Here is a 13,581-nt window from a genome sequence, read left to right as displayed (position 1 = left end):
GCTATGATTTATTAAAGGTTGATAGTGGCCTATATCATTCATGGTTTTGTTGTTTGGAAAATGAATACATTTAAAACGGGAATGTATAATACGGTATCATTAAATGTCAATCTTACTTTTAAGTCACCTATGTCTGATAGTGTAATTTAAATGTACTTTACGTAGGGTCTGATTGTTACTTTCCATATTTTATCACCTGGTAGCATTCTGTGTGATAATAACAGGTCTGGGAAACATACATGATCTCTAAGAGTTGGCTGAAAGGAGTATTGTAAATTACCTTTTAGGTTCCGGATGTCATCAGCAGCATAAGGCAGTTGTCTAAAGCTGCCATGAAAGAGGATGCCAAGCCCAGCAAAGACAACGAGGACGCCTTCTACAACTCCCAGAAGTTCGAGGTCCTGTACTGCGGGAAGGTGACCGTGACCCACAAGAAGGCCCCGTCCAGCCTCATCGACGACTGCATCGAGAAGTTCAGCCTGCACGAGCAGCAGCGCCTGCGGGGCCAGGGCGAGCGCGGCCCCGACGCCGCCACCCCCCGCGCCGTCTTCGAGGTGGAGGGGCCCAGCTCCCCCGCAGACATTCTGCTGGAGGAAGGCGATGGCATCCCCGACACCCCCGCTGCCTTACCAGCCGTGGCCAGCCAGCCTGCGCTGGCCGGCTCTCGAGTGTGCTTCCCCGAGCGGATTTTGGAGGATTCTGTCTTTGATGACCCGCAGGAGTTCCGCTCCCGGTGCAGCAGCGTCACCGGCGTCCTGCAGAGGAGAGTCCCAGAGAACAGCCACAAACCCCAGCCACGGAGGCGACACGCCAGCGCGCCCAGCCACGTGCAGCCCTCGGACTCGGAGAAGAACAGAACCATGCTGTTCCAGGTGCTGCCCTGCAGGGGGCTCTGCGGCTCCGCAGCCCCCGCTAGACGGAAGCACCGGGGCCGGCGCCTCCCACTGCCGCCTCCGGCAATAATCCAACTTTTATTTCTCCCCACCTTGGGAAGCAGATAAGGCAGGTGGAGAAAGAGAAAGGAAAGGAGAGAAGGGCCGAGAGACAGGCGTGGAATTCGGATTGTAAGAAACGAGGGAGCAGGGAGAGATGGAGAGAAAAGCAATTATAGAAAGGAGATTTGGGGAAAGCTAGTGGAAGGCGTAAGAACAGAAGAGGACTCTTAATATCACCAGCAATTTGCTAACTTAGGGGGATGAGTAAATAAAAGTTGCTGTTTTCTAAATAACTGTAGAAAGCCAGTTTTTTTGTTGTGTTGTTGTTTATGGGGATCCACAGTGACCCTCAGTCACGACTTTTACTTCATTTGGGGCCCTGAAGAGGCAGCTTTATCTTTACTTTTTTTTTTTTTTTTAAATCCTCACCCAAGGATATGTTTATTGATTTTAGAGGGAGGAAGGGAGAGAAGACATCACTCCTCAATCAGTAGCCGTGTGCCCTGACTGGGAATCAAACCCACAGCCTTTTGGTGTATGGGTCAATGCTCCAACCAACTGAGCCACACAGCCAGGGCCAGAACGTCAGTTTTATAGATTATTTAACGATGTGAATCTGGAGAGTGAGATTAGGCATGGAGGAGAGGAAAAGGAAAAGTCCAGAGGCTCATAGGGGTGTTTTCAGATGAGATTATACACAAAAGAGAAGGTTAAAGAAACACCAGAGGCCTCATTATTTACTGGATCAGGGATTAATTTGGGGCACGCTCTCTTTATTATAGGTGTAAAAGATACCGTCTTAATTATCAAAAGTTTTTGAAGTTTTATAGGGTATCACTTAAAAGAGCTTAATTTGTTACAAAGCCTTGTAGAGGTTCTTTAATCCTGAGTTTGTAAAGTTAGTTTTCTTTAAAAAAATAAAAGTGTTGATGTCCTTTATATCCTGTTATAAAGAACCCAGGAAAAGGAAATTCCACAGCATAACTTGGTAAACAGTCCCTGTGTGTAATATTTCCTTCATCAGAAGTTCATGAGTTCTTTAGTTTTGTTCTTTTTAAAAAGTTAATATCACTCTAAGCATATTATTAAAGTGTCTATCATCTTGCCTTAATTGTTTCCCTCTTCTTTGGGCTGTCGGATTTATTCTTTCCCTTAGATAGCCATAGTCCATGATGTTAATTTTTCTGAAGAGTTGTTTATTTTTAATTTTTAAAAAAAATTAATTATCTGTCCAATGGCAAATAATATATCTCTTTGTTGACTATTTGGGAGAAAGTTATGATTATAAATTATAATTAAATAATTGGTATTTTTAGAAATCACAAAGTAAGGAAAGGTTACATTTTTTTGAAGAGACAATCACTTTTAATCTGAAAACAAAAGGTATCTTATAAATTAAGACCAACTTAATTGTTATGATGTTTAGACAAAAGAAAGAAATATGAGGCTGCTCATATTTGGAGTTGAAATATTGGTTAGAATGGATGATAAAGCACATGTGCATATGTATATCTGGAGATAGCATTTGAATCTATATTATTAGTTGACTATTTAATTATAAAGTAGGATGTTAGGCCCTTGAGTGTTGAAATTAATTGGAATGTTTTTACTTTTAAGGTTGGGCGGTTTGAGATTAACCTGATCAGTCCAGACACTAAATCAGTTGTGCTTGAAAAGAATTTTAAAGATATCTCTTCTTGTTCTCAGGTATGTATTGAAGTAAATCATAGCTTTGAGGAAACCAACCAAATCCTGTTTCTAAATTAGCCACAAACAATTGGGCTTAAACATCTTCAAATTGGGCTATTTAAAAACAATTAAAAATTTTAAGTGGATTTGTCCTAAGTTGAGAGTGTTCATGTGTTTGTGTCTATGTCAGTAACAAAAGCCTGCTCAGGTTCCTCAGGGTCAGAATAGCTTGTCCTCATTTTCATCAGCCCTTTCTCTTCGTAGCGTCACTTCATTAAATTCTCCCCACGGTTGGAGTTTTTGTGGTGATGAGTTCTTTTGAAAAACACCTTCACAGATAGTGTTCTTCCAGATCTTGGTCAATGGGGCTTGTGGGTATCACTGAGTCATGTTTGCTCTTGACACCATAGTAGGCAGTAAAAGGAGAACCGGTACTTTCAGATTCTGTTAATGGAAAGCCTAAATTTTGAAAAGAAAATTTTGGTGTATTTTTGTTCTTTTGTTTATTTTAAATTCATAAACCGTGTCTTTGAAACTTGTTTAAATAATTGATACAGTTAAATGTGTACAAGTCATATTAGACACAAACTAGTGTCCTAAATACCATGCTGATAATTTAGAATATCTATCCAAAAGTTAGAACTACCTAAATATATTGTAAATATAGAAAAAAATTGTGGAGATGTTGGAGTAGAGGGAGTATCTAAATCTAAATATGGGCAGGTTAAAAATGCAAGGATGCCTCTGGAATAGAGAAGGATTAACTTCTTTCCTAGCAAGGTGACTTAGATATACTACAGGGCTCCTGATTTTGCCAAGATCTCTTCCTATGTTTTAATGTTGAAAAATCAAGACTTTTTAAATTGATTTTTAGAGAGAGAGGAAAGGAGAGGGGGGAGAGAGAGAAACATTGATGTGAGAGCGAAACATGGATTTGCTGCCTTCTGCATGCCTCCTACTGGGGATCTAGCCCACAACCCAGGCAAGTGCCCTGACCTGGGATTGAACCAGCAACCTTTCAGTGCATGGGGTGAAGCCCAACCAACTGAGCCACACTGGTCAGAGCAAGACTGTCTTAAAAAAAAAAAATTGTTTTTCGAGTTAGCATTACCATAGGTATGATATTCAGACATTTTTCCCTTCGAAAATGACAAGCTTTTGTATATCTTCTCAATTATCCACGTCAGCCTCAGCTAATGCTGTTTCATTTTGTTCTAGTATATGAAGACATAAAATTATGTTGTAAAGGTAAACATTTTCTACTCTAATAAGAGATAGAAGCAGCATATCTCTATAGGAAGAATATATTCCAAATTTCTAAATTCCCATTTAAAGGACAAAAAATTGAGTAGAAAGATGATTCACTTAGATGGAAAAAGTATTTTATTGAGCATTCTCATAATTATCTGTTTACTGGGAGATCCTACGCTCTATGAGGGCAGGTGTTTTATTCTGTGGTGTCTTATTCTACAGAGCATCAGAAGAAGATGTGTTAAGACAATCTTCACACTTAGGTATTCAGTAAATGTTGAGTGGATATTTCTACATGTAGGGCCTTGTGCCACGTACTGGGGAGAGAGTGGTGTATAAACTGTGTAGTTACTGCCTCACTCGCCCAGAGTACAAAGAATCATCCTAAAAACTGCCACTTACCCCACAGTCCCCACGCCTTTCTGTAAGAAAACTGGCAATGCTCATTGAATACCCAAAGGAAAAAAAAATAGTTAAAAAACAACAACAAACCCAGCCAAGTCCAATATGTCAAACTGGCAGTTCAAATGTGGTTTTTGTCACCCCCCCCCCCAGCTTTTTAAAGCAATCTTTCTATTCTGACATTCTAAACAAAAATATGACAGAAATTTGTGGAAAAGCCTTTGAATGGAATAATTGTCAGGTTATCCCTTGCTCCTCACTGAGTGGCTCTGCTCTTACTACTTCTTTCCCCAGAACTGAACTGATGTCATGTGGCCACTTTCAGGAATAGGCCTGTTTTTTAACGCATGCACACCTACTAACGTTTCATTCTTCGGAATCTGTAGGACTGTGTCCCTGGCAAGCAGTGGGAACAGGAGAGTGGTTTTCTGTACTGGAAACAGTGCCCCTGCCTGAAGACTCACTGAGCTAATGAGGTCCCGTGAATTTTCCCCATTTAGGACTAAGCTAGTAAACGATATTCTTTCATCACCAGTGAGTTGTACCAGGTGGAGCTGACTTTCACCTCATGAATTGTAGCCTCTCTCCTCACTACAGACTTTTTCCTTTTTATCAGAGTTGATTTCCTTTCACCATATCTATTAGGTAGCTTGAGCTTATTAGTACAAGAATAGTGGTTACCATTTAGCAAACGTGCCAGGAACTACGATAGATATTTCTTAGTTCCAAATCACAAAAATGTTTTGCAATTAGTGCCATTTCCACTCTTTCATAACAAAAAATGGAGCCTCAGAGGTAATTACTAGCAACCCAGCACAATGCCTCATACCCAGTAGGTGGTTGAACTAAGATTGAAACTCAGATCTGTCTGAATCCATACCCCGCATCCTGCACACTATTTTTTTTTTTCCTCATTGGGATTTTGGTTGACTGCAAGACAGCTTTAAATTTTTGCCTACCTGGCTTTTCAAAATCCCATGCTTGCTATTAAAATAACAAGGTACTGTCTACTAATTGGTATGTATGTATTCAGGCTGACTGAGATTCACAAATGACTCAGAATGTTTTAGTAAGTGTAGCTGAGTTTATTTAGCTTAGCCTACATTCAGGGAGCACAGTGATTTGTGCATTTGGATAACTGACATCTGCAATAATTTCTTTAATGCATCGTTTTCTAGCAGGCATGGCTCCTTAAGGTCTATAAGTAGACAAATGTTCCAGTATTTTTAATGCACACCTTAGGGAATTGGATGCCATTTAATTAGAGCATTGTTAGATGTGGCTTTTCTGATTCTTAGCCTCTTGGAAACAGGGTTTATGATGAATCACCGGACTTCCCATTCACTGAGTAGCAGTTCATCATATTTTTCTCCTGTGGCACTGAGTAAACAATGTTTGTCTGAAATAAAAAAAAAATAGAGTTTTTGGTCTCACCCTTTATTTTATGTATCAGAAGGCCACCATATAAACTTGGTGTGACATTATGTTCCCTGTCACAGTGCTGTAAGGAGCCTGGTGGGAGTGTGGAAGCATAGAACGAATGTTGATTTTCACAGCGTTGAGTAAAAGGACATATTCCCATAAACACCACTTCTTTCCCTGCCAGGGCATAAAGCATGTGGACCACTTTGGCTTTATCTGTCGGGAGTCCCCAGAGCCTGGGCTGAGCCAGTACATCTGTTACGTGTTCCAGTGTGCCAGTGAATCTCTGGTAAGTGGTGTGATTGTTTCTGCCCAGAATTCCGGCTAATGGGAGGCACGTCTCTTACGACCCAAGCCTCACAGAACAGCCACCAGGGGAAAAGGAAGAGGACACCTGGAAATAGGTTTCTGCTCTTTAAAGGAGCACAAGAATAGGGAAAACAAAAATTGCCATGGTCATTTTTAAGCCGAGATACTTTCTAGAGTTTAGCAAATCCAGTCATCTTACCAGGAGTATTTTTAAAAAGTAGGAAAAGACTAATAATAGAAGAGCTGTTACTGTTTTCATTGCTCATGTAAGAATATAAGGAAGGCCACTCACCTCGTATTCCCTTAATTGCTATAACATCTCAGAATACATAATGCTTCCGAGAATGACTTTGTTTTATTTCATTAGCCCTGTCCTCATTTTGAAAATACTTCATTCTTTATGGTCTTTAGCCTTCCTTTTCTTTCTTTGGAGTTTGAAAGTCGATTCATGTCTTCAACCCCCTCTACTTTTTATGGGGGCTGTTGGAGTTTGGAAGAAATATGTAAGGCACACTTGGAAATACATCTGAGTGAATAAAAATATATTGTTATTTTCCCCTAAAATGTCTTACTTTTTCTTTCACTTGTGTTATCTTTCCTAACCATTTTAACACAAACCTTTACATATATCACCATCATTTGAAGGAAGATGTTTCCTTAGACATACAATGATTCTTCCACAAACATTTCTCCCACACACACCTTAGACATACTCAAACGAGCCAGGCAGCATTCTCTTCATTTCCTTGGTGCATGATTCCAGTGTGGCTCTTGCCTTCCATAGTCTCAGCCTGGAGACTGCGTTTGGGAATAATGAAGAAGTGGAAGTGCCCGGATACCAAGGCACTTTCTGACACGTGCCTTCTGGGTCTCAACCTTTTCCTCTAGGGATTATAGTATTCTTGCCACTGACCGTTTGTTATTCAAGAGAGGTCCATATGAGTTTTGTTCTCACTCTAAGTAATTAACCACACCTATGGCAAATCCAAATGTTGGTATCCAGGTGGCCACTCTGTTATAGTTCAGTTCAAGACTTGAGAGAGAAATTTGAGGGTCGTGTGATGACAGTTGAAGGCATGGAAGTGAATGAGCACCCTGGGGGAAGTAGGAGAGAGAAAGCCAAAGAGAACCAATGACTCAATACTGGGAAGTGCCCACCAAGTAAGAGGTAGGCAGAAAGATAATGGAGGATAATCTGTCCCCATGCCCACTGCTCCACTGCCCCTGCTCAGTTCACTCCTCACTACTTCCCTTCTCTGTCCCTCTTTTCCATCTAAGACCGATGCTTCCACCAGGTTTTGGATACTTTACTCTCCTCCCTTCCCCAAACCTGTCATATGGGCCATATTTTATTTTGGCAGCTCCATTTATCCAACTTCTCAATTTAGAAACCACAATGCATTTTCTTCACCTTCTATTCCCACTGTTCACTAAATTCTATTAACTCAAGATAGAAATATCCCTTATATCCATCTTGCCTCCCTTTCTTCTCTGTCTGCTTCTTGACTCTGGGCATTTATCTTCTTACACCACTAGAAGCCTGGTGCACGAAATTCGTGCATGGGTAGGGTCCCTAGGCATGGCCGGCGATCAGGGCCAATCTGTGGGGCAAACAGCAAGGCGATTGGGAGGCCCCCGCTGGCACCCACCTTGGCTGGCCTGACACTGCCCGCTCGCCGGTCCCGCCCCCCACCGCCACCACTGGTCGCCTCCCTCTGCGGGGAGACTGGCGGGGCGATTGGGAGGCCCCGCTGGCACCTGCTTTGGCTGGCCTGGGGCCTGCGGGCTAGGGGCAGCTCCTGTGTTGAGTGTCTGCCCCCTGATGGTCAGTTCACGTCATAGCAACTGGTCGTTCTACTGGTCATTCTGCCATTCAGTCGATTTGCATATTAGGCTTTTATTATATAGAATTGCATTTGTGTTTTAACTAGTCTCCCTGCCACTGGTTTAACCTGTTGTCTAGCCGCAGTTTCCTTGCTCACAACATTTCCTCATCAAAAACCAGTTTATGCCTCCTTGGTCTGGGACAAAATCTAGATTGTCCAGCATGGCAAAGGGCTCCTCATTCTCCTTCAATCCCCACCCTTTCATGACAACATCCTCACACATGCTGTTCTGTCCCCGAGCTGTTCTCCAGGCCAGACCTCGGAGACTGGAGTGACAGTCAGTGTGATGTTGCTTTTGTTTGGTTTGCCGTTGAATCAGCAAATACTGTGTGCATGTGACACATGAGATCTAGGACTTAAGTCAGTGGCTGGGGCTCACAGAAGTGCAGTTCAAGTTCAGAGGTCACTGTTGGTTCTCACATAGCGGGAGGAGTCTGCCGTGTCAGACAGCCAGAGCCAGGGCTCACTGATTTTATGCTGCGGGTGGGAAGGAGACCTCGTGGGCCTTAAGAGTCTGCCCTGCTGCTAAATGAGGAGATGGTGCCGGCCTTCGTTATCTGTGTTTAGATTCTCTTTCCTGCTGCTTCATTGGATGCGACGCAGGCCTGGCCTTGCTCTCCTGTGGCATGAGCCCACTTCCTCTTCTTTTCTACCATGCACATTTTAGGACCCAGCTTAAATAGCACATCCTAGCGGAGCCGCCGTTTTCAGGAATTGACTTCAGATTGCTCTGTCGTCAGGGGGCTTACCTTGTGCATAGGTCACAAGCAGTTCTTACAAATCCCCACACTTATTTATTGTTCACAACTTCCTACCCCACTAGACTGTGAATGCCACGGGGCTGGGGTTGGCACCATTCGTATTCTTGTGGTATCCCCTCAGTGTTTCTAGGATATTGGGGGCTTGGGAATAGTATTTTAGTGATCAAGAGTGTATCATTCTTGGGGGAGAGATCAACCAAAGGACTTGTGTGCATGCATACAAGCCTAACCAATGGTTAAGGACAACAGGGGTGTGGGGGCATCCGTGGGGAGGGGTGGGGGATGGGAATGGGGGGATGAGGACAAATATGTGACACCTTAATCAATAAAGAAATTAAAAAAAAAAGAGTGTATCATTCTTAACTTCAAGCAATCATTTTCTGGGTGCTGGGTCATCTTCGATGACTGGATAATCTACATTAAAAGGAAGACTGTGGAAACCTTTTTACTTCCAACCTCTTTTACAAGTTTTGCTTTGTTCGTAGTTTTAGTATATTTGTTTTACCCTCGTGCATATAGAGTGAGTTTTGGAAACAGGGATTCAGGGTAGAAAGTCTGGGGATGTGCTGTGTCTTTCCACCCTAACAAGCTCCGTGACTAAGGCAACAGACGAGACTGGCTGAGAATGCCTCCCTGGCCCACAGAAGCTGGACTAGAATCCCAGTTTGGGCACCGTTATTCTGAAGGACAGGCCCATGCTGGAATCTTTGAAACTCTGTTTATTCTAATTTTATCAGAAGGCATCTTAACAGAACAGCGAGTCATCAGAACTGCAAGCCAGGAGAAAAAAAAAAAAAGTAAATTTCCTGCCTCACAGAGGATGGCCCAAGCAGCTGACATATGGAACAAAACAACACAGTCAATTAAATAGTATAGGTCTGAGCACAGTGTTATGATTGATGTGGCTTGGCAGTTGTGTAAAACAAAATATTGTGAAACCACAACATGCTGACTTCTCTGAGTACAAAAAATACACAACTAGCATTTTTTTTTTTTTTTTTTTTTGCTTCTTTGTAGCAATTGCTGTGAATTGATAAATAGTATGGTGTTCTGATGGGTGCTGGAGGGTGATACTGGACGTTTAGATGTTCAGTACTCCTTCCTTCTTTTGTAAAAAACTGTAGGTAGGTAAGTTAATTTTGTTTAACCAACCCTTGAGGTTTGTAGAAAATGTCATTTCTGTTTTCAACAAAATTGGTTTAAAAGGTGTGAAAAAAAGAAAGTTACTGTTACTTATAGACAAGAAAAAAGTAAAACCCCACGGATAACAATATCCAGGGAAAGTAGAACAATAACAAAAAAAGACCCAGGCTACCAAGACTTAGGTTTAAGTTTTTGCAGAGAATTAGACTCCATAATCTTTTGAAGTCCTTACACATTCTGTGATTTTTAAGACTTATTCTAAAATGCTATAAAATACCTAAGTTTGGCATATAAATGTTTATGAACATTGTCTTCATTATGAATTTCACCTAGATATCATAAATTGGCTTTCTTTGTCTCATCTTGTACTTTTTACTGAAAATTGGCTTTTGCCTGATGATAACACTAAGAATACTTTCTTTTTGTTTGCAAATGATTGATTTATTTTTACCCATTCTTTTACTTTTAACCTTTTAACACAACCTATGAGTTTTTGTTGTATCTAAACAAAAACACTTAAGTTATTCACATTACATTAATTTGAAGTTGCAGTTTCTCTGTTCCTATGGTAGAACTCATAGGCCATACGGAAAAAAAAAAAAAAAAGGTGGATTAAAAAAAAAGAAGACATTTAAAATTTTAGAAGTCAAATAAAGTTTTTAGTAATATTTGTGGCAGGAAGAAATTGGTAACCACATTTCAGACATAATTAAAATGGCCTTTTGATTCATCTAGAAATAGATAAAACATGAAAGTTTAGTATTTCCATTGGAGGCCTTTTACAAGGCAGTATTACTAAATATCAAATAATAACCCTGTATGAAAGCTAATCCCAAGATAAATGAGAAACAAAAAAATAGAAATAAATGAACAGTTGCGTAAGTAATTGAAATTGCATTTGAATACATAACAAGGCAAATGAAATCAAAATGTGAAGGCATTAAACATGTAGTGATTTCATTTTCAAGAACTAGAAATCTTTATTTTTAATCACAGTATAAAAGAACACATTTTATGAATACTTCATTTTAATTCATAGAGTGATATAAAATTATTCATAAGCCTTTTCAAAGGTTGGTAATATAGTAAAACATAACTGAATAGGGACTGGCGGCTTAGTATTTGAGATCTCCTTTTAGTAAGAATAAAGTTTCTTTTTATTCTAAGTTCCACGTACACTCAAATGCAGAAGTAGATTGAATCCTTTAAATATTAGATTATTCTTCAACTAGGCCAAAGGGGAAGGGGAAAAAAGAGTCTTAAAAAACACACACACCCCAAACAGTTTACAAGCATGGTGAATGGTTTTGAGTATCAAAGGTAGTTCTGATGAGCCCTTAGTACTCCATAGCCCCCCATGCAGAGCCCAGACTTTGAACACAGTTGGGAAAACTACACCTAACGTCGATGGTTGCCTCCCAGAGAAGGCGGCATGGCCTGAGGTTGGCTTGACAATGCTTGAGGACGAGCTGTTAGTTGACCTGAAGGAAGCAACCAGGAAACTAGAATGCTAGACTCACACTTACTGACTGAATCATTGGAAGAGCAAGGAAGAAAGTAGCTGGCAGTTTTTAAGCTGCTGGCCCAGTGGTGAGACCAGCTGTGAGACAACACGATGTCAGAACTTCTTAGTGTCACCAATCAGAAGCAAGACGATAATAAATTAGAAGCCACAGAGATAAGATGAGCAACCTTTACAGTCTTCCCCAACATTATTTAAATGGGATTCATTTCTCCCCAGAACTTTGCTTGAATATATTTTGTTTCTACACTAAAAATGATCCAGAAGTGTTATCGGTGGAAGTGGGGGATCCCCTTCCCCATTGGGTGCTGGGGGGCAGGTCCTTATGATATCTCGAGAAAAAAGAACTTTCAGAGACTCCCACGGGAGGATGAGATGTGGTAGAAAGTTTTATTTTTGTGGAATGACATCCCTGCATTTGCAAAGCCCCATTTCCCTGAATCCAGTCCTGGGAGATGTGCAGCTGGGGATTCAGTAGAGGAGGAAGCAAAGGCAGCGTCCAAAGTTTCCTTTCCCTGGCGAAGCCGGGTCCAGTTTAGCATTAGGCTAGTTGCTGTCCGTTAGTCCGTTGTGTGGGGTCCATATGGCTATGGGCCATGTGGGCAGATGCTGGGAAGCCAAGAGAGCGTGTCCCCTGCAGCAGGAGGGCCACCCAGAGCCAAGAGAGCAAGAGCGCTGAGAGTGACCTTCTTTGTTTAGGGGAGTAAATATCTCAAATCTTCCCACACTTGCAGTGGCCACGGCTACTCTGGCCCATGACCTGTTCCCAGGTGTGATTGACAGAGGTGTGATTGACAGAGGTGTACCTTCCGTATTTCACCCAGACTTTACTGGCCATGTATCTATTCCCCCCCCACCCCCCCGTCCAGTCCCTTCCCCCAGTGATCTGTGGGGAACAAACAGGTAGCCCCCTGGGAAGTGTTTAACTGTAGCTTTCTGGCAAAGCTGCACAAATGGCATGCCTATATTTGGTCTTTCCTTTTGCTCCTTTCCAGTTATTCATAAGTAGGTTCATTACAATGGTATCAGAAGGACAAAGTAAATGGGATACCTGTTAACAAAGTGAACAGTAAGCCTATTTTGCTGCTCACTATACGTATATTGCAGGGGAAACTTCCAAAGAGACCTTTGTCTGAGGAACGACTTAAACAGAGACCTGATTGACTATCAGACTGGCTGTGCTAGCATAACACTCAGTGGGATTCAAAAATAGCATTCCAGTAACAGACCAATGTTATGTTACACACACTGAAATGGTCTAACTTTATCCAGCTTTCAATTAGATGTGTAATTGAAGGTCTGACTTCAAGACAGTATTTTCTAACAGTTCTGCAGTCATCAAAATTCTATTATGTATTATTTAGTCAGCATCAATAAAGTCTCACAAGGCTGTTGGCGTTGTGATGTGTTACCGTGAACGCAGACTTTTATAGACCTGCGCTTTGTTTCTTCCTGTAGGTGGATGAGGTAATGCTGACTCTGAAACAGGCTTTCAGCACGGCGGCCGCCCTCCAGAGTGCCAAGACCCAGATCAAGCTGTGCGAGGCCTGCCCCATGCACTCCTTGCATAAGCTCTGTGAAAGGATTGAAGGTACGGTATAGCTTGGCCTTTGCAAACGAGAAGTTTGCTTTGGCATTTGGGAAGTGAGAAAGTGGCTACTGTCATCAAAAGCTTCTTTGTTTTGAGGTAAAACCAGGACCCAAAGAATCATTTCTCATGTCCAGTCAAATTTGTCTTGTCAGTCTCTCTTAGGTGCTTGACTTCCTCCCCTTTCTTTCTCTCGTTTTTTATTTTTAACTTTTTTTCTGAGGACAGACTCGAGGAAGGAACTTGTATTTCCCACAGTTTTTAAGATGTGCTATGTACACAGTGGGAACTGACCAAATATTTGTTGAATGAATGAAGAGAGGCAAAACCATCCCAGAATATTGTCTATTTAAGTCTTTCCTTTTTCAAACCCTTTTACTTGATGAGGTAGGCCTTCCCCTACAAGTTTAAGACTGGAATGAAATTGTGTTGTTTTGAGGGACATTTAAACACGACAGTTGTGATATCGTAAAGCAGGTTTAGAAAAATGTTCTGAGCAGGGGAAGGGGCATGAGGGAGAGGTGACTCTGTGATTCACCTTCCTTCTTCCTATGTCTTACTAACAAAACAGTTTTGAAAAAATACTGCATGGGAGAAGAAACACAATTTAATGAACACCTGTTACACACCTCCTATGCACCAGGCACTGTGCTAGGCACTGGGGATTCAGAAG

General features: G+C 41.6%; 1 protein-coding gene across 1 annotated transcript in view; it reads left to right on the top strand.

Annotated features, from left to right (window-relative positions):
* The window catches only part of TBC1D4 (TBC1 domain family member 4), a 220,356-nt gene that overhangs the window by 140,409 nt on the left and 66,366 nt on the right, over positions 1 to 13,581 (top strand). Inside the window, exons 2-5 of the mRNA XM_028149057.2 lie at positions 288 to 872; positions 2,553 to 2,642; positions 5,884 to 5,988; positions 12,779 to 12,911. Coding sequence (XP_028004858.2) covers positions 288 to 872; positions 2,553 to 2,642; positions 5,884 to 5,988; positions 12,779 to 12,911 — 913 coding nt within the window. The remainder of the gene's footprint in view (positions 1 to 287; positions 873 to 2,552; positions 2,643 to 5,883; positions 5,989 to 12,778; positions 12,912 to 13,581) is intronic.

The sequence above is a fragment of the Eptesicus fuscus genome, chromosome 8, assembly GCF_027574615.1.
Source record: "Eptesicus fuscus isolate TK198812 chromosome 8, DD_ASM_mEF_20220401, whole genome shotgun sequence".
Classification (NCBI taxonomy): domain Eukaryota; kingdom Metazoa; phylum Chordata; class Mammalia; order Chiroptera; family Vespertilionidae; genus Eptesicus; species Eptesicus fuscus.
This window is presented reverse-complemented; position numbering and strand designations above follow the sequence as displayed.